Source organism: Juglans microcarpa x Juglans regia, chromosome 2D (assembly GCF_004785595.1).
Source record: "Juglans microcarpa x Juglans regia isolate MS1-56 chromosome 2D, Jm3101_v1.0, whole genome shotgun sequence".
NCBI classification, from domain to species: Eukaryota; Viridiplantae; Streptophyta; class Magnoliopsida; order Fagales; family Juglandaceae; genus Juglans; species Juglans microcarpa x Juglans regia.
Genome location: NC_054596.1, coordinates 5,520,427 through 5,538,933, shown reverse-complemented (window position 1 = coordinate 5,538,933; position 18,507 = coordinate 5,520,427). Strand labels below are relative to the sequence as shown.

At 37.7% G+C, this 18,507-nt stretch overlaps 2 protein-coding genes and 1 long non-coding RNA gene across 3 annotated transcripts in view; 2 read left to right on the top strand and 1 right to left on the bottom strand.

Annotated features, from left to right (window-relative positions):
• The window catches only part of LOC121248828 (protease Do-like 7), a 28,261-nt gene extending 14,169 nt beyond the window's left edge, over window positions 1–14,092 (top strand). Inside the window, exons 13-24 of the mRNA XM_041147416.1 lie at window positions 5,929–5,978; window positions 6,856–7,021; window positions 7,245–7,754; window positions 8,696–8,878; window positions 9,314–9,416; window positions 9,711–9,881; window positions 9,965–10,044; window positions 10,124–10,351; window positions 11,674–11,889; window positions 12,092–12,249; window positions 12,608–12,719; window positions 13,496–14,092. Of these exons, the coding sequence (XP_041003350.1) occupies window positions 5,929–5,978; window positions 6,856–7,021; window positions 7,245–7,754; window positions 8,696–8,878; window positions 9,314–9,416; window positions 9,711–9,881; window positions 9,965–10,044; window positions 10,124–10,351; window positions 11,674–11,889; window positions 12,092–12,249; window positions 12,608–12,719; window positions 13,496–13,672 (2,154 nt within the window). The 3' untranslated portion in view covers window positions 13,673–14,092. The remainder of the gene's footprint in view (window positions 1–5,928; window positions 5,979–6,855; window positions 7,022–7,244; window positions 7,755–8,695; window positions 8,879–9,313; window positions 9,417–9,710; window positions 9,882–9,964; window positions 10,045–10,123; window positions 10,352–11,673; window positions 11,890–12,091; window positions 12,250–12,607; window positions 12,720–13,495) is intronic.
• On the top strand, window positions 1,317–4,339 carry LOC121248831. The gene is made up of 2 exons (XR_005937519.1): window positions 1,317–2,392; window positions 2,423–4,339. It is a non-coding gene; the product is annotated as an uncharacterized LOC121248831 (long non-coding RNA).
• Window positions 14,093–15,483: 1,391 nt separating the features above from the next.
• LOC121248097 (probable pathogenesis-related protein ARB_02861) lies at window positions 15,484–15,861 on the bottom strand. The gene has a single exon (XM_041146453.1). It carries the CDS (start codon window positions 15,859–15,861, stop codon window positions 15,484–15,486), a length of 378 nt encoding a protein of 125 aa, XP_041002387.1.
• Between the last annotated feature and the right edge of the window lie 2,646 nt (window positions 15,862–18,507).

The following is an 18,507-nucleotide window of genomic DNA, read 5'->3' as shown; positions in this document are numbered from 1 at the left end:
TGTTGCTGGTGCACCTACGATGACAACCCCATTGACTAGACCACTGGGGGTTGAAGTTATAGTAGAAGGGGCTACGAGTATACTCGACTGTCCCATTTCCTTGGTTGGGCAATCATAGAGAGTAGTGTCGGAGGCCACTGCCCCTACCAATGGCGTCCTAGCACTGGAAATCTCGTCGGAAACTGGAGGAGTGGGCCCTTAAGGTAGTCACATGGAGTTAGGCAAGGACCTGAGGAAAGAGGCACTCTTTGTGGGGGTGCCAGATGGATCAGATCTGCAGTTGATTATCTGCGACGGAGAATGCTTTGATGGGGGGTTTGATGAATCAACCCCATTATGCATGCTTCCTCCTAGTCCCAATTCAGAAAGGTTCATTTCCGAGTGGCTGTTCAAGAAAGTAGAGGAGATACAAGCTTGCATTGGGGTTTCTTGTATAGGTTTTGAAGAGCAGTTCAGAGCCCTTCTTGTTGCCATTGACGATGGTTGATCGAAGTCCACCACAAAGACAAGGAATTCAAAAGGTTCAAATGTACCATTAATTATGAAGCGAAGGAGGGGAGTGACAGAAGGGATAGATTGAAAGGGAGGGGAACCATTGCTTATGAAACCTAAGATCCTCTCTTGGAACATGCAGGGGCTTAATGATCGCAATAAATGTCTTCGCATAAAATCCTTATTGCGGACGTGGAAGGTTGATGTGGTATCTTCAAGAAACAAAATTGCAGTTCATTGATAGAAGAATCATTCATAGTCTTGTGGGGGTGTTCGCATATGGGTTGGTCCTACTTGGCCTCGTTGGGTGCTTTAGGTGGCGTTCTCTTAATGGGGGATAAAAGAGTGGTGGAGGCGTTAGAGGAGTGTGTTGGGATTTTCTCGATCGCTAGTTTATTTAAAAATGCGGTAGATGGCTGGGAGTGGGCTTATGTAGGCATCTATGGGCCTAACATGGATAGAGATAGGAGAAGGCTATGGGAGGAATTGATAGGTTTATATTGTTTGTGGGATGTGCCGTGGTGTGGGGGTGGAGACTTCAATATCACTCGCTTTCCTAGCAAGCGATAGGGAAATTATTGCAACTCCTTGGCCATGGAGGAGTTCTTTGAGTTCATATTTGATTTGGATCTCATGGATCTCCCTCTTGTTGTGGGCGAGTTTACATGGTCCAATAGTCGGGTGTTGGTTGAGATTGGATAGGTTTCTCGTTTCTCATTCATGGGAGGCCCACTTTCTGGAGCTGTGTCAATCGATTGCCCTGTGTTTGCTCAGATCATTTTCCTATTTTGTTAGATTATGGAGGTATTCATGGGGTTGCCGGTATTTCAAGTTTGAAAATATATGGTTAGTAGTTGATGATTTTGGAGAGAAGGTTCGTTCTTGGTGTTCTTCTTATCAGTTCACGGGTACTCCTAGTTTTATTCTTGCTGGTAAGCTTAAGGCTCTGAAGCAAGATTTAAAGAAGTGGAACTTGAAAATTTTTGGCAATGTCGACAACTAGAAGACTACCCTTATGGAGGAGCTACAGGAGTTAGAGGGGCGGGTATTGACTGGAGACACCTCGGAGGAGGCATTGTTGAGGAAGAGTTCGTTTGTGAATGAACTGGAAAGGGTATTGTTGATGGAGGAGATCTCGTGGTAACAAAAATCCAGGACCCTTTGGTTAAAAGAAGGTGATAAATGCATGAAGTTCTTCCATAAAGTGGCTAATTCACATAGGCGCAACAATGCTATTGAGACACTCCATTCAGGTAATTAAGTGTTCTCTTCCCCCTCCGAAATAGAGAATCATATTGTGCATTATTATGAGAACCTTCTCACGGAGCCGACCTGTTGGAGGCTGAAGTTCGATGATTTGTTTTTTGAGTCTATTGATTCACAGAGTGCGAGCTGGTTGGAAAGACCTATTGACGAAGATGAGATTTATAAGGTCATTGGTGGTATGGCTAAAGACAAAGCGCCGGGTCTGGATGGCTTTTTGTTGGGATTCTTTCAAGCTTGTTGGGAGATTGTGAAATGTGATATTATGCGGGTTTTTCTTGAATTCCACGCTTTCAAAAAGTTTGAGAAATACCGCAATGCGATGTTCATTGCTCTCATACCGAAGAAACATGGGGCTACAGATGTTGATGATTTCTTCCCTGTAAGCCCGGTGAGTGGGGTATACAAGATTATTTCGAAAGATCTTGCTAATCAGCTAAGCTTGGTAATGGAACAAATTATTTCTAAGCCTCAAAATGCTTTTGTTCGGGGGAGACATACTTGATTCAGTTCTCATTGCCAATGAGTGCTTGGATCATAGGTTGAAGGAGAGAGTACCAGGCATTCTATGCAAGCTTGACATGGAAAAAGCATATGACCATGTGAATTGAGAAGTTCTCTTTTATTTGCTCGGGAGGTGTGGCTTATGTTACTTATAAAAAAAAAGGTGTGGCTTTGGTGATAGGTGGATTTCATGGATTCGACATTTTGTTACTACCACTCGCTTCTCAATGCTAGTTAATGGTACCCTTGCTGGATTTTTTAGTAGTTCCCGTGGATTGCGGTAAGGGGATCCATTGTCTCCTTTTCTTTTTCTTTTTGTTATTGGGGCACTTGGTTGGATGGTGAAGGCTGCTATTGAAGGAGGTCTTTTAGCCGGTTTTTCGGTAGGTAATGGTACTAATGGCTATCATAATCTCACATTTCTTATTTGCAGATGACACTCCTCTTTTGTGAAACGGATCTTGGCCAGATTCAAGCTTTACGTGCACTCTTGTTATGCTTTGAAGCCGCATTGGGGCTTAAGGTGAACCTTGGTAAGTTCGAGATGGTGGTGGTGGGTGTGGTGCCTAGAATCAACAATCTGGCAAGTCTCTTGGGTTGTAAAGTGTCTTCTTTGCCTATGAAATGTTTGGGTCTTCCGTTGGGGGGCAACCTTTAAAGCTAGAGCTATTTGGGATGTGGTTATAAAGAAAGTTGAGAAAATGTTGGCTGGTTGGAAACAGTTGTATTTATCGAAAGGGGGTCGACTCACACTGATTATGAACACTTTATCTAATATTCCGACCTATTTTTTATCTCTATTCCTGTTGCCTACAGAGGTGTCGAATAGGATCGAGAAGTTGTTTTCAGGTTTTTTTGTTAGGTGGAGTGGGTGAGGAAACAAAATTCCATCTTGCTAATTGGAATAAAGTTTGCTCCCCAATCTCGATGAGCTGATTGGGAGTGCGCAACTTGAGGACTTTCAATAAAGCTCTATTGGGGAAAGGCTATGGAGGTACCACTTAGAGGGGGACTTGTTGTGGAAGGAAGTTATTGACTTTAGACACGGAAGTGTTTGGGGGGCTGATGTTCCAATGTAGTGAAGGGGGAGGGGTATGGCGTGGGCTTGTGGAAATTTATTAGGAGGGGTTAGCATTGTTTCGAAAACCATATGCGTTTTGTGGTTGGAGTGGGTACTAGAATCAGGTTTTGGCTTGATTGGTGTGGAGATCGTGCTCTTGATAGGGCCTTCCCAGCTCTCTATAGTATTGCAGTTAATAGGGATGTTTTTGTGGCGGATCTGCTTGCATTTTCTCATATTCTCACCTGTGGAATGTCCTATTTAATAGGGATATTCATGATTGGAAATTGCATACCGTTTCAGAATTTTTCAGATTGATATACTCCACAGGAAGTATAACAGCACGGGGATAGGATACAGTGGAGGTCCATTGGCAGTAAGAAGTTTACAGTCAAGGCGTATTACAAAATATTGACATCACAAGGTAATGTACCCTTCCCGTGGAGAAGTATTTGGAGGTCTGGCGTGCCTTCCAAAGTAGCTTTTTTGGTATGGATCGCTGCTCTAGGGAATATTCTGACCACTGACAGCTTGAGGAAGATGGGACTCATTGTGATGGATTGGTGCTATTTGTGCAAAAAAATGGAGAATCAATAGATCACTTATTATTGCATTGTGAGGTGACGAGTGTTGTGGAATGAGATCTTTAGAAGAGTCGATGTTGCTTGGGTAATGCCGTTGAGGGTGGTTGATTTACTTGCTTGTTGGAAGGAAATTCACGGCTATCCCCAAGTGGTGGCAGTATGGAAGATAATTCAGTTGTGCATTATGTGGTGTACTTGGTCGGAAAGGAATGCGCGATGATTTGAAGATAGGGAGCACACAATGACGGAGCTTCAGAATTTCTTTTGTACACAATTTAATGCTTTGGTTTTCAGCCATTGTGCCCAATGGAAACAATGTTTATGACTTCTTATCCTTAATTTAGCGATTCTAGAATGTATTTAAGCGTTCTTTTGTATACCTCGTGTACATAGGTATGTCTATTTCATTCATATCAATAAAATTTACCTCTTACTTGTAAAAAAAAAAAAAAAACTTGGGTTCTGTCACTCTAGGAGTTCCTCTGTATTATCAAATATGCAGTTATGGTGGATGATGATGTATATGGATTGGGAGCGGTGCTACTCTGTCGTCTGAGTAGCACCGCTCTATTTGACCGCTAGGCCAAATTGATCTATTTATTTTTTTCCAATTTTTTATTCATATTTTTTTATCATTTTTAAAAAATATAAAAAAAAAATATCAATACACTAATAGTCAATTTCTTAACTATTAAGTAAAGAAAAAAAAATTAAAATACATGAGGTGTCAAAATGAGGGGGCAAATTGAGTGGGCAAAGTAGCATTTTTCTATGGATGGGTGGCGTCATATGTGGGTGGGTTTGAAGGGTGCTATCATGGTGAGGTTCCATGTCACAAAAAACTTTTACTATTATTATTATTATATTCAATTTGGGTCTTTGTCAACGAATGACATTAACTTAGGGCATGTTTGGATACTTGGAGTATATTAGAATTTTAAGAATAGTAGTGAAATGATTTGAGTGAAGATGTTTTATTGAGTTTTGGGAAAGGAGAGAAAAAAGTTGAATAAAAATATTATAAAGTTAAAAAATTGTTTGAATATTATTTTTTAATATATTTTTTTTAAGTTTGTAAAAGTTGTATTGATTTTTGTGTTTGAATAATAATTATGTAATTATTAGATGAAAAAGTTGAAAATTTGAAATTGAAAATTGTTGTGTTTGAGTGATGTTTAGGAATCAAATTTTGAGAAGTTTCAAGAATTTTGAGTAGGTCTGTAAGTTTACCAGTCCAGACCGGTAAGGTCTGGTCAGGTTTTCTGGACCGGACAGATAATGATATTGGTCATTTTCAGTCCATATAATTTTAGGGTTTCGGCTTTTGGTCTGGTCGCGGAGTGTGTTTTTTTCACCCTAGACTGGATCGATAATTATACTGGTCGGTTTTGGTTCAAATAATTTTATGGTTTTCGATTTGGTCGCGAGGTGTGGTTTTTGCACTCCGGATTGGACCGACCGAATAGTATATATAGTTTTTTAAAATATTATTTTATATAGTAGTTGTATAAGTTAATTATGTAATTTTCATCTAACCTATCACCATTGACCATATAAAATCTTTTGGTTTTTATTTATTTATTCTGAGTTTGGATGAAAAACTCCTTGTCGAGATCATGTGCACTCCTTGTCGAGAGCATGCACTCCTTGTCGAGAGCATGTGCACTCCTGGGATTTGTCGGGACGTTGTTCCTGGACACCCAGTGCCAATAATTAAAAAAAAAAACTGTTTACGAGTTAAAAAAAAAAAAAATCAGCTAGTAGCTTGAACTTTTCAAGAATGAACCAATGAGGCTTCAAATTTTACATCAATTTCTTGTTTTACCAGACACTTTCTTTTCTAGTTTTCTAGTCTCTCTTTTTTTAATCTGAACTCTAATTAATGTGAATCCCGACTTGGTGACTTTATGAATCTAGATGTGTTAAATTATAGTGTACTAAATGTCGCTTTTTGCTAGTTATTTATCTTATGCAAATCTAATTACCATAGCAGACATTGTAACTCTTTTAGTTGACTTAATGCAGGCCAGAAATTTCCGTTTCCATTGTGGTCTTGTATATGTTACGGAACCAGGGTAAGTTTTTTTAGATTTAATATGAAGTTCTTACACTTTTTATATGGGAACAAAAATTTTATTGCTAAAATGAGATAATATTGTACAAGAAAATTCTTTAGGAATTTACAGTCTGAAATTCATGTAATAAGTGAATAATAAAAGTTTTAAAAAAAAAAGGAAAGAAGTTAAAAGAAAAAAGCACTATAAGGAGCACACACCACATCATACAATCCTCTCAAAACAAATATTGAAGTGATAAAACTGAGTGCCCTAACCCTCAAGAGTCAAGAGCCCAACTATTGGGTTCCTTTTAGTAGTTCACATAAGGCATAATGGAAAAACCATCCAAATATTAAAACTATTATGTTGTCCATGCTTTCGTTTCCAACAACCAAAAAGCTTGAAACCATCTCATTTACAGTCTCCAAATTAAGAGAACACTAGGGACAAAATCTTCTGCAACTGGACAATGCAGAAGTAGATAAGTAACTTTTTCCCCAGAGTTCTCACAACTCTCAAAATTTTCCTGAGCCTATGACTTTTGGCCTCTCTGAAGCAGGCTCACGGCGTAAATAAAACTCTCTCCATTTGTTGTAACATTTTTTATTTGCAACTCCAGCGCCATCTGGCACACATTTGGAGACCATCTAAGCCTACGTGATGAGAACCCAGTTATAATACCTTTTACCTCCTGTCCCACTGTACAAGCAGGTTTTTAAATTTGGTATCATCGTCCCAAAGTCCTTGCCACATTGGCCAACGTTAACTTAATGCTATATGCCTTTTTTGCATGAAATTCAATCATTTGATTGACATCGGTTTGATTTGTGTTTGCTATTTGTACTTTGACACTATATGCCTTCTTAACATAAGGGAGTATCGATTTATATTGCAGATATATGCTCTTTCGAGCAGGAGTTCCTCGTCATGCCATCATTAAGAAATTTGCTGGTGAAGAAATATCATGTCTTGAGGAACTAATTGCAGTTCTATTCAAGCTGTCCAGGGGTGTTCGGGTGCCATTGGAATATATAAGTTACACGGATCGTCACCGCAGGAAGGTATGTGATTTGAACAACTTGGATAAGGGTTACTAGTGGATCACATCGTATTTTATCAGCATGGTGAACTGGTACTTACCATTGATATCACTTTTTGGTTTAGTTTAGTCATGTTATGGACCTGTTGATGCCTATCAGTTCATTAAGCTTGTGTGGGTCTGCAGCCTGTATCCTCCCCCTTTTCTTCATTTCTAGTTTCTTCTAACCCTTTTTGTGGCTGCAGTCTGTACTTGTCACAGTCGATCGCCATGAATGGTATGCCCCTCCACAGATATACACCCGTGATGATAGTACTGGTCTGTGGACTGCAAAGCCTGCTTTTCAACCTGACTCTCATCTTCTATCCGCTGGTCTCAATGATGTCGGGGGTCTGGGAGTCCAGGCCTTTTCAGTGAGTGGTGGGGCTAATTGCATGGACCATTTACATCAGAGTAACAACCAGGAGTTGACTGATAGTGTTACTAGTATGGAAACAAATTGTGAAGATGCTTCTGACGATGCACGACCTCAGGATGACTCTGCTGGGACTAAGAAACGACGAGTTAAAGAGGATTTGTCTGCTGATGGAAATGTTGATTCCGATTATTCCTTGCATGAAACAAGAGAAGTTAAGTTGGAGGATCCTAATACCGTGCAAAATGCTATTTTAAGAGATTTTCAAGGTGCAACAGCAACAGCAGCCAATGCTTCATTTTCTGAACGAGTGATAGAGCCGACTCTTGTAATGTTTGAGGTAATTTTCTTTGAAATATTAAGGACTCGTTTGTTTACATATATGAGATGAGATGAGATGAAAGTTGAAAGTTGAATAAAATATTGTTAGAATATAATTTTTTAATATTATTTTTGTTTTGAGATTTGAAAAAGTTGAATTGTTTATTGTATATTGTGTGGGAGTTTGAGAAAGTTGTATTGATTAGATGAGATGAAGTGAGATGAAATGATTTGTGAAAACAAACAAGGCCAAATCTAATTGTCTTCCATCAACTGTGTATAGTTGACTGTCCAGGCGGGCTTTTGCCCAACTAGTTTGTTGTACATTTTGTTTTATTTTTATCATGTCAAATATCAAAGGTTTTCATGCTTTACCCTCCAACCTTGCTCATAATTCCCACCACATACCCTTTGAGCTTTGTTTTGAAGTATGTTCCTTGTTAAGTTGTACGAGTGTATCAATGTGGTTCATTATGATAGCTATACATAATTTTCTAGGAAGGGAACCACCATTCATGTGAAAAATTATGTTTATAATGTTATGCATACAGCCCAACATGCTATTGACTACGCACTTTTTTGGCTTAAGCCCACCTCTTGTGGCCCTCCAATTCAGGGAGCCTCGTTATCTTTATTTTGTGATTTGTTTAGTTGGTTGCATCAGGGAATGTGGTTGGTCAGTATTTGGATCATATCTCAGAAATCTTAGTAGTAGGCTTATGTTTTCCTTATTTATTTATTGGTTTTGAAGCTTCTTTTCCATCTTATATCAATGTTGTTGCTATATTTGGTTCAGTCATTTCCCCATGGTTTCACTTTTTGGTTGTGTACAAATATATCATATATGTTATGGTGGTGATGCCAAATAAGTTGTCATGGAGAGCTTATTGCTATCTTTTTATGGAACTGTTTGTTTCCAGAGCTTAGATTTTGTTAGCAAGATGGTCTTTATACTTGCAGGTCCATGTGCCACCATCGTGTATGCTTGATGGTGTCCATTCACAACATTTTTTTGGTACTGGTGTCATCATATATCATTCTCAAAGCATGGGACTTGTGGTGGTTGACAAGAACACAGTTGCAATATCTGCTTCTGACGTGATGCTGTCCTTTGCTGCTTTTCCAATTGAAATTCCTGGGGAGGTGAGTTTTTAGGATACATTTGGATAATGTGATGAGATGAGAAATTCTCAAAACTTCCTTCCCAAACATCACTCAAACACAAAATACTTTTCAATTTCAAATCTTCAACTTTTTCATTTAATCATTACCTAATCATTACAAATTTTACAAACTTCAAAACAAAACACAAACATCAATACTTTTTCAAACTTCAAAACAAAAATATATTCAAATAATTCTTTAACTTTATAATATTTTTATTCAACTTTTTCTCTCTCATTTTCCAAAACACAATAAAACATCTTAACTCAAGCCATTTCACTACTATTCACAGATAATTTCACTACTATTTACATAATTATGAGATACTCCAAGTGTCCAAACGAGCCCTTAATGTCAATAGATGTTATAAAACATTGTCTGTTATTCAGCTTAAGTTGTCCACTTTCTTTATAGGTGGTTTTTCTCCATCCCGTTCACAATTATGCTCTTGTTGCATATGACCCCTCTGCTTTGGGAGCTAATGGTGCCTCAGTTCGTGCTGCTGAGTTACTTCCTGGTAGCTTTGACTTTTCACATTAGTTCTTCAACTTCTTTTTGTTGATTTAATTTTACTTTTGTCAGATTCCATATTCCACAAGTCTAATTTTGCTGTTTCACACCTTGCACGACTAGTCATATTTTAGTAGGCATATTGCATATATCAGGTCTTCTTTCACATCTGCGAATGATATTTTAATTTTGTTATTCCTAGATCGACGGTTCTTTTACCTAAAAGAGGCATTTTAAGAAGGATTTATATCTGCAAATGATATTTTAATTTTGTTTTTTATTTATTTACTCTATGAGACAGATCCTGCATTACGTCGTGGTGACTCAGTTTATCTCGTGGGGTTAAGTAGAAGCCTACAAGCAACATCCAGAAAATCCATTGTGACCAATCCCTGCGCTGCATTGAACATTGGCTCAGCTGATTGTCCACGATACAGAGCAACCAATATGGAAGTCATTGAGCTTGATACTGGTAACTGCACTTGCTGTTGTTAAAGTAGATCTTGCTTGTCCAGATGTTTACTTTGACGCATATATGATGTCTTCTGTTGTCAGATTTTGGTAGTTCATTTTCGGGGGTGTTAACTGATGAGCATGGAAGGGTCCAAGCTATCTGGGGAAGCTTTTCAACCCAGGTTTCCATTTTTATATTGCTTTTGATATGCCTCATGCCTTATTATAGCATAGCTCTGATGCATATATTCTTGATTGCAGCTGAAATTTGGTTGCAATACGTCTGAGGATCATCAATTTGTCAGGGGTATTCCAATATATGCAATCAGCCAAGTCCTTGACAAAATCATATCTGGTGCAAAAGGGACACCACTTCTCATAAATGGTGTCAAAAGGCCAATGCCGCTTGTTAGAATTTTAGAGGTTGAACTTTATCCTACATTGCTATCAAAGGCTCGGAGTTTTGGACTCAGCGACGATTGGGTGCAAGTACATATTCTTCCTAAGAAAATACTTATTGTTTCATTTGCCCCTCTTTCATTATAAATGCATTGATCTCTTGAATAAGCCTTGAGACATTAATTATTTTCATGATGAAGAAAGTGGCTTTGTTTCTTTGTATATGTTTTTATTTTGAGTTTATATTGCTTATGCTATCTTTAATGGCTAGAAAATTCTGATATTGATATAATATTGTGGTTCCTGAAAGATGCAGAGGAAATAGCCTGTATGATGGAGCTTGGTGATAGAAAACGAAGTCTCTCTTTAAGTTTTGGAGATTTCAATAAGGACTTTCTTTACGTGTGTGTTGTTTTTTTCCCTGCTTTACTTTTAGAGTCGGACTATTTTAAAATTCAACTTTGTGGTGTCTGTGGAAACCTATCAGAACTGGAATGAGAGCATGAATAAAGAAGGTAAACAGATCTGAGGATGAAAAATAAATAGCTCTTGCTGTCCTATCAATGCCCATGCCTTACAAGTGCATTTAGATGATCTGTTTTAAAGAACCTTATTAACTGATGTTTCAGTGAGTGTAACGTTATGCCTAGTTTTGGTAAAAGCATGCTTAAGCGCGAAGCATCAAGGTCAAAGCACTTCGCTTGGCACTTTTTCTAGTCAGCTTAAAGCACAAAAAGCACGCTTTTATAGTTTTTAAAAAAAAATATTATATATCATATTTAACCATTAATGTTTGTCTGAACAATTTATTTGGGGACAAGAACCTAGGATTGTATACTTTAAGATGGCATTTTACTTCCTGTTTTATCATAGAAATCAATACCTACAATTCCATGCTTTTTTGTTCATTACCTTGTGCATATATTTTAATTCAACCTTTTTATTTATTTTGGCTATCAAATATCATGGTTATGCATATTCTTTTAAACACAAGAATTATATAAAATGCTATGTTGAATTTTATGTCCTGCTGGATAATTCTCTAACAAACTGAGTCACTAGGCTAAAGATGCTAATATCTTACCTTTTAAAATTTTATTTATTTATTTTTTACTATTTTTTATTGTACATTATTATTTTTAAAAATTTGCGCTTGTGCTTTGTGCCTAGGCTCTAGTTGTTGTTTGTGCTTGAGTGCCCCCAATATTTTCACCAACAGTGGTTTTGCCTAGACATCAACTATTTTTCCAGGTTTAGATATTTTTCCAGGTTTTGCCTAGACATCAACATTATGATAAGTTGATCTATATAATGTTGCTTTGGTGCCTTTCTTTGCTGTGCTTCTTCGATGATATTGTTGTAATACGAATATCATGGTTTTAAACTCAGTAATTGGTGAGCTTTCCTTGTAGGCTCTTGTCAAGAAAGATCCAATCAGACGGCAGGTTTTACGTGTGAAGGGTTGTTTAGCTGGATCAAAAGCTGAAAATTTATTGGAACAGGGAGATATGATTTTGGCAATCAACAAAGAGCCCGTTACATGTTTTCGTGACATAGAAAATGCATGCCAAGCATTAGACAAATATGATAACAATGATCAGAAGCTTAACATGACCGTTCTCCGGCAGGTGAGCAAATAATGTCTCCCATGTAGATTTTCATTTTTTATCCTTTTAATATTTTCTTTTTGGAGAAGGGATTGAAGAAAGGCCTGCCTCAGTTTATTCATCTGCTTCCATATTCTTGTGCATTAATTTTTTTTTTATATATATATAAGAAAGCTCTAGTGAATGAATCATTGCTAATACTTTGATCTGCATGGTTTGCCAGGGACGTGAAATTGAGATTCTTGTGGGGACAGATGTTAGGGATGGGAATGGCACAACTCGTGTGATAAATTGGTGTGGGTGCATTGTTCAGGATCCTCATCCAGCAGTACGTGCTCTTGGATTTCTTCCTGAAGAAGGTCATGGTGTGTATGTGGCAAGGTATGAAATTCAATCGTTACCATATATCTTGGGCTTTTTCTCTTTACATGGAGGTAACAGAAACCTACGTGCAATACCTGCTCCATTAGCATCATTCTCGCTAACAATTGCACAGCCAAATGTTTTTAAACTGCTAGTTTCTGGATGTTGAGGGAAATTGTACCCACAAAATTTGGGTGGGGAATGATAATATGTCACCAAACATCAACTTAGATTGTGCTTTTTACACTGTTGACACCAGCCCAGGCCAATCCTTGCTTATTGCCTCCCTATTCTTTTTACATTTCTAATAAAACTTCAGTGCTTGCCCTTGCAAAGTTTCAACTTATTATGTTTGGCAATTTGTCAAATTTACCAGGTGGTGCCATGGCAGTCCCGTGCATAGGTATGGTCTATATGCACTTCAGTGGATACTTGAAGTTAATGGAAAACCGACTCCTGATTTAGACGCTTTTGTTAATGTGACAAAGGTATATCTGCTACCTCTCTTCTTCCTCCTCTCTTTGTACATGCGTACATGTGCACACATTAACATGAACTGGCATGTGTTTGTGACTTGAAAATTCAACAAGGATCTCCTATTCCTTTAACTCGCCTATTTCTTTTGTTTCTTGTTTTTTTTTTCTTTCCATTTCATTTAGATATTAGATTTTGGTGGCCAATTGGAAAACATTATGACATGGTTTTCCGGTTTAAGGGGAAGCTACATGCTGAGTATTAAATGCTAAACATGAAGAACAAAAGGAAATAAAAGTATTTCTTTTGAGGTTTCTCTTTTTTTGCTTTTTTCTTTTTTAAAATGATAAACTAATTTTAACATAATGTGGATTTTTTAACACTTTCTTAAGCCTCACTTTGACTTCAGGGCCTCCAAGATCTTTCATATCTTGTGGCTATATGAGCTAACTTAATCGTTTGCGAGACCAACAAGAACACCGAATGGACAATTGTGTCGGTCCAAGATGCATCAACTTCCGTAATATTAGTGGGAGATGCCACGGTTATTATTCATGTAAATTGATTAAACCCATGACTTCTCCATATGGTTGCATTATTACTTTTATATTTTCATAGAGAATATGTTCCTTTTTATAAGATGCTATTTTCAGCGCATGTGAATCAATCACGATATGCTTGCTTTTGCTTCCAACTTAAGTGGCCAGCTGTATATGCATAGTCAGGCATGGTATGCAATTTCAATTTACTTTTGGCTAGTTTTATGATGCAACTCTAAACATGAATTCAGGAAATAGAACATGGGGAGTTTGTCCGCGTGAGGACAGTCCACCTGAATGGGAAGCCTCGAGTGCTAACGTTGAAGCAGGATTTGCACTACTGGCCTACATGGGAGGTGAGATTTGATCCTGACACATCAATATGGAGCCGAAAGACGATCAAGGCTTTGGGCTGCGCTAATGTATGAAAGAAGCATGCAGAATCGGACTAGACTCCTGACACTTTCTCATTGGGGAAATAGTACCTTAAAAGCATAAAAGAATTATCCTTACCTGGAATTGTTAGTTCGGACACGAATTGGAGCTTTAGGCTTCGGTTCGGACAAAGTTATCATGGGAAATGTCCGGATTTCTTGGGTTTCGACAGGCATTTTGTTAAGAGGATTGAGAAGTGGGGATTGAGAGACAGCTAATTTAAAATATATCGAAGCAGTATATGTAAGGTTTCTTCTATTGTAACACTGAAAATATTCATACAAGTGAATTATTAGATGAAAAAGGAAATAAATCTTTTTTATCTCCCTGTATTTTTTTTTTTTATTTCCCTGTATTGGAAACATGTATTTTGGCTATTGTGCATGTATGAATGCTTCTTTTTTTTTTAGCTGCATATCTTATTTATCGATACATTTTGCTTCTCAATTTTCCCATCCCCAAGCGAGCAAATGTTTTTCTCTAGCATATTAATTTTTGAGGGGCTGCTTTCGGAATGGGCATCGGCTTTGTATTTAATGGGCTTCAACTACCTCTCTCTCTCGGGCAGAAATGAGAAAACTGGACTTTAGAGGTGGCAAGAATTTCTGCTAGAACCCCAAAAAACATTTTAAAACCCGTAAACGCAACCTCCACAGTGTGTCCAATGTTACTACTTACATAACCTTAAATCGGTTTAGATAAGTGGTAGATGTGATAAGTGTCAACAAATTACTGATGTTAGAGAATTTTGTGGAGCTACTTGGGCATTTTGTGATACTCTGAGCCTGAATCAAGCCATGTTGGGACGGACAGAGCTTCATTTACTACCCTTCATGTGGGAGTTAGCACTGAGTCACTGACAGCTAGAAACTGCCACGATGGTGTTGTAAGTGAATGAGATTTTAATTTGACAAGGACGGATCAATTTTTGCAGATATCTGTCAGATCAATATGAACAACGAGAAAGTACACACGACACACTCGTAAAGGCTGAGGAAGCAACAGGCCGGTCGGTTTTATATCGATGAATGTACGTACGTTGCATCCTCCCTCACTCAAACTATGACACTACTGCATATATAGCTCAGTGAGTCCCAGAGACTGACTTTCAAGCTTCATAAGTTGGCATAAATAATCGAATAATGATAAGTTACAACCTTATTATTATCCATTTACTACTATTTTTTTTGTATTTGTTTTTTTTTTAATTTTTTTTTTACTTAATGATTAAGAAAGTGAGTATTTTTTTTTTTAATTTTTTTCTAAATAATCACGACTTTCTCATAACTGGCGAGCATCACTAATTGAATAAAATCCTACACTACTTCTGACCAAGCAACAACGTACAACTGTAATAACTGAAAATGAGGCTACACTTTGAAATAAAAGCATCCTTCCTCTCTGCATTTTCTGTCTCACTCGGAATTCAAGCACTCACTTTCTGATCATTTTTAGTCACCCAAGTGCAAGTAGAAAAGCATACTTTTATCTTCTCATCTTTTAATGTGCCCCCCAATGCCGAGTCTATATGGTCTATATATTCTATAGAAAGATACTAATTGCTTTTATTTTTAATAAAACTGGAAGTTCAAAATAAAAAAGATTAAAACTTATTTCAATCTCCATAACGGACTACCAATTATATGTTAGAGAAGAGACAAGTACATGAATAGCTATATAGGAATTAAAACCAGAATATATAGCTCCTGTTAGAGCATTAATGAGATAAAAGCAAAGAACGTAACTAATTGATCATGATCCGTCTCCTCCAACCCGACGAATTATTTGACAGTGCAGTTATGCTCTACATCTGCCACCCGATCACTATCAGTTCTAAAATTCCACAAACAACCAAAAGCAGCAACCTCATGATCCCAATCACGTTCTGTCCAGCACCCGAGTAATACACCCAAGTATTATATGGATCAGTCTCGTACAAATTCCCCGGCACACCTGTGACATAAATGAATCTTGGTGGCGGTGGTGGTAGTGGCGGTGTCAGAGGAGTGCAATACTGTGTGGAAGGATTCTTTGGAGGTGCCGGCGGCGGCGGTGGCGGTGGTAAAGGCATCTGCTGCTGGGCACAGGGGTTCGCGCAAGGGCATGTTCCGCACTTTATTTCAGCATTTGCTTCCTGAGGCACCGATGTTTGGTCCAACTTCTGTGTAAAGGCAATACTCATTGCTAACGAGAATGACATGAACAGAAAAGGCAGCAGCATGAGAAGTTTCTGAGGGCTCGAGCAATGTGTTGGTGACATCATTTCCCGGGGAAAAGGACGCGCGTGTGACTGATTCTTCGTTTGTTTATGGATGCAGACGGGTTCAGAGAGAAAGAGAGAGCCGAGCCAGAGAGGGAGATTACATGAAGAGAAAAGGAGAGCTACTGGATGAGAGGACTGAGTCGTAGCTTAATCGGTGTATATGACTGTATGGCTTAGCACGTTTGGTGCATGGGGAATGTTCAACGCCGAAGGGTATTAATTTTAGTTTTGCTCAAAAATGCATAGGTGAGTGCTGAGAGGGACTCGTTATAATGAGCCTGTTTGAAGGGGGATGCAATGGCTTTGAAAGCGAATTGCATGTGGCTGTTGTAAATGTTGGGGGACCTTTGTGTCGATGGCCTTTTGATATGGGCATTAGGGCATGGATACGCTGCATTTTCGAGGGTTAATATGGCTTAGAAAAATGGTAATATATATTGTAGACAGTACTGTTACTACAAGTTGCACAAGAAGATTATCAACAGCCCTCAATCGATATAAAAAAATTAAGAATTGCCGGCGTTTATATTATCGGCAATTGTTTATGCTCCGGTAGAAATATATTATTGTTGGTGCTTAATTTTTATGTCGGTAAATAAATAAATTTATCAACATTTATATTGATATGCTAGTAATAATATATAGCTTTTGCGGCGATTAAAAAAGTTACCTAGAATGAATCTTTTCCATCTTGATTTCTTCCAAGCTAGCTTTCGTGAGGCTGCCAGACTGCCTTTAATGAGCCTCTTTAGCTGATGAGACAATAGGTATATATTCCCTTTGCCATATGCGGTACCAATAACTTTCTGTTTAATTTACTGTATCAGAAAGAATATATACCTTTCAGTAAGAATATATATATATATATATATATAATATGCGTTTTAATGTCTAGCTATGAACTTATAAGATGGTGGAGATATTTATTATGACAAAATTAACATGATGAAAGAGCTAATTAAGTAGGGAAATAAACCATCCCCAAAAATGATGACCTTATAAGAACGATGGATATCTGCATGATCTATTGTTTTACAATGATTAGCTCCGGTACTCCTTTGTTACAAGACTAGGTCGCAGAAAGATCGGTCATGACTACTGAATCATCCAGCAGCTAATTATCAATAAAGAAATTGAAGAAACATATCAGATCGAATTGCACCATAATATTATATATAAAGCGCCGAGCTGGAACCAGCTTCAATTAAACTTTGATCGAGGATGTATAAAACTGTTTTTATTTGCTTGATTCCGAGATCTAGCTAAGAGATTCGGGCACACTGGTTAAGCTTACTTTGCATGGGTCTCATCACCAACTAGATCAGATCAATGCAGCATATATCCTAGCTAGCTAAGCTAGCCTGCACTTTGCATAAAGTGTAACTCTGGCATTATTCTTCCACTTGGGCTTTCAATAATATAATGCGCGCCCTGCCAATATCACAGTACTGGAATAGATTTATAACCGATCTCGATCGAGCATCTTATAATTGCATCATGATCAATTACGAATACTAGAGGATCGATCGACCACTTTTTGTTTGTGGTTCTCGATCGTGTTAGATGATCTCTCTCTCTCTCTCTCTCTCTCTCTCAGCTCTCTGATCAATTTCTTTTAATCAATTTTTTTTTTGCTAATCAATGCAATATATTCCTCTCCTGTCGCAGGAATTGCCTGTTAATTAAAGTGCGTGACGACAAATAATTAAATATTTGTGGAGGGTTTATTCGTGAGGGTGGAGAAATAATAAAGTTTTAAATTAAAGATAACTTATAATTATTATGATATCGTTTCCAAGAAAGAGCCATCGATGTATATATCGGATTCATCAGTAGTGTGTAAGGAATTAAACGTTTATCTTACTATATATTTCATTAATTAATTATCAGAAGATTGTGGTGATATTTGATTAGTGAAGTACTTTGGTGATCCAACGTACTACTACCTGATCAGTAACCAAGGGACATCCGTTTTGGCCACTCTCGATCGTCATCAGGTTACATTTAATTAATTAATAACTTAGAAGGAATCATATACCCTGTCCTGCTGGAAAAAGATAAAAAAAAGCATAAACTATATATCTCACGAATGCTTAGAGATCAGGAAGGGAGGCCATGTAGGGAGGAAGGGATGCTGGTGGGTATTGAAGGAAGGAAAAAGCTTCTTTGTCCACTTAGTTTGACTGCCCTAGTTGACCGTTTGGTTTTTTTTTTTTCTAACTTAGTGATTAAGAAAGTGATTTTAAATGTATTGATTTATTTTTTTCTTTTTTAAAAATATAAAAAAAATAAAAATACACATATTGCTTATCGATTAAGTTGAGTAGGCTACTTTGAACCGCAGCATGGCTGTTGAAGGAATTAGAAAAAAGAGGACAAAAAGTTAAGAATAAGGAGCCGTGCATGCGTATTGATGAGTGATTGATAAGCTTCACTATATATCCACAACCTCCACTGTCTTGATCCCCATGTGGCACGTACATATTAAATTAACAATATCATCATCATCATCTTCTATCCTTTTCTATACTACTACCAGTACTACTACACCCCCATGCCAGCGTT

Coding starts and splice junctions, on each gene's coding strand:
- LOC121248097 (XM_041146453.1), bottom strand. CDS start 15,861: ATGAGTATTGCCTTTACACAGAAGTTGGACCAAACATCGGTGCCTCAG.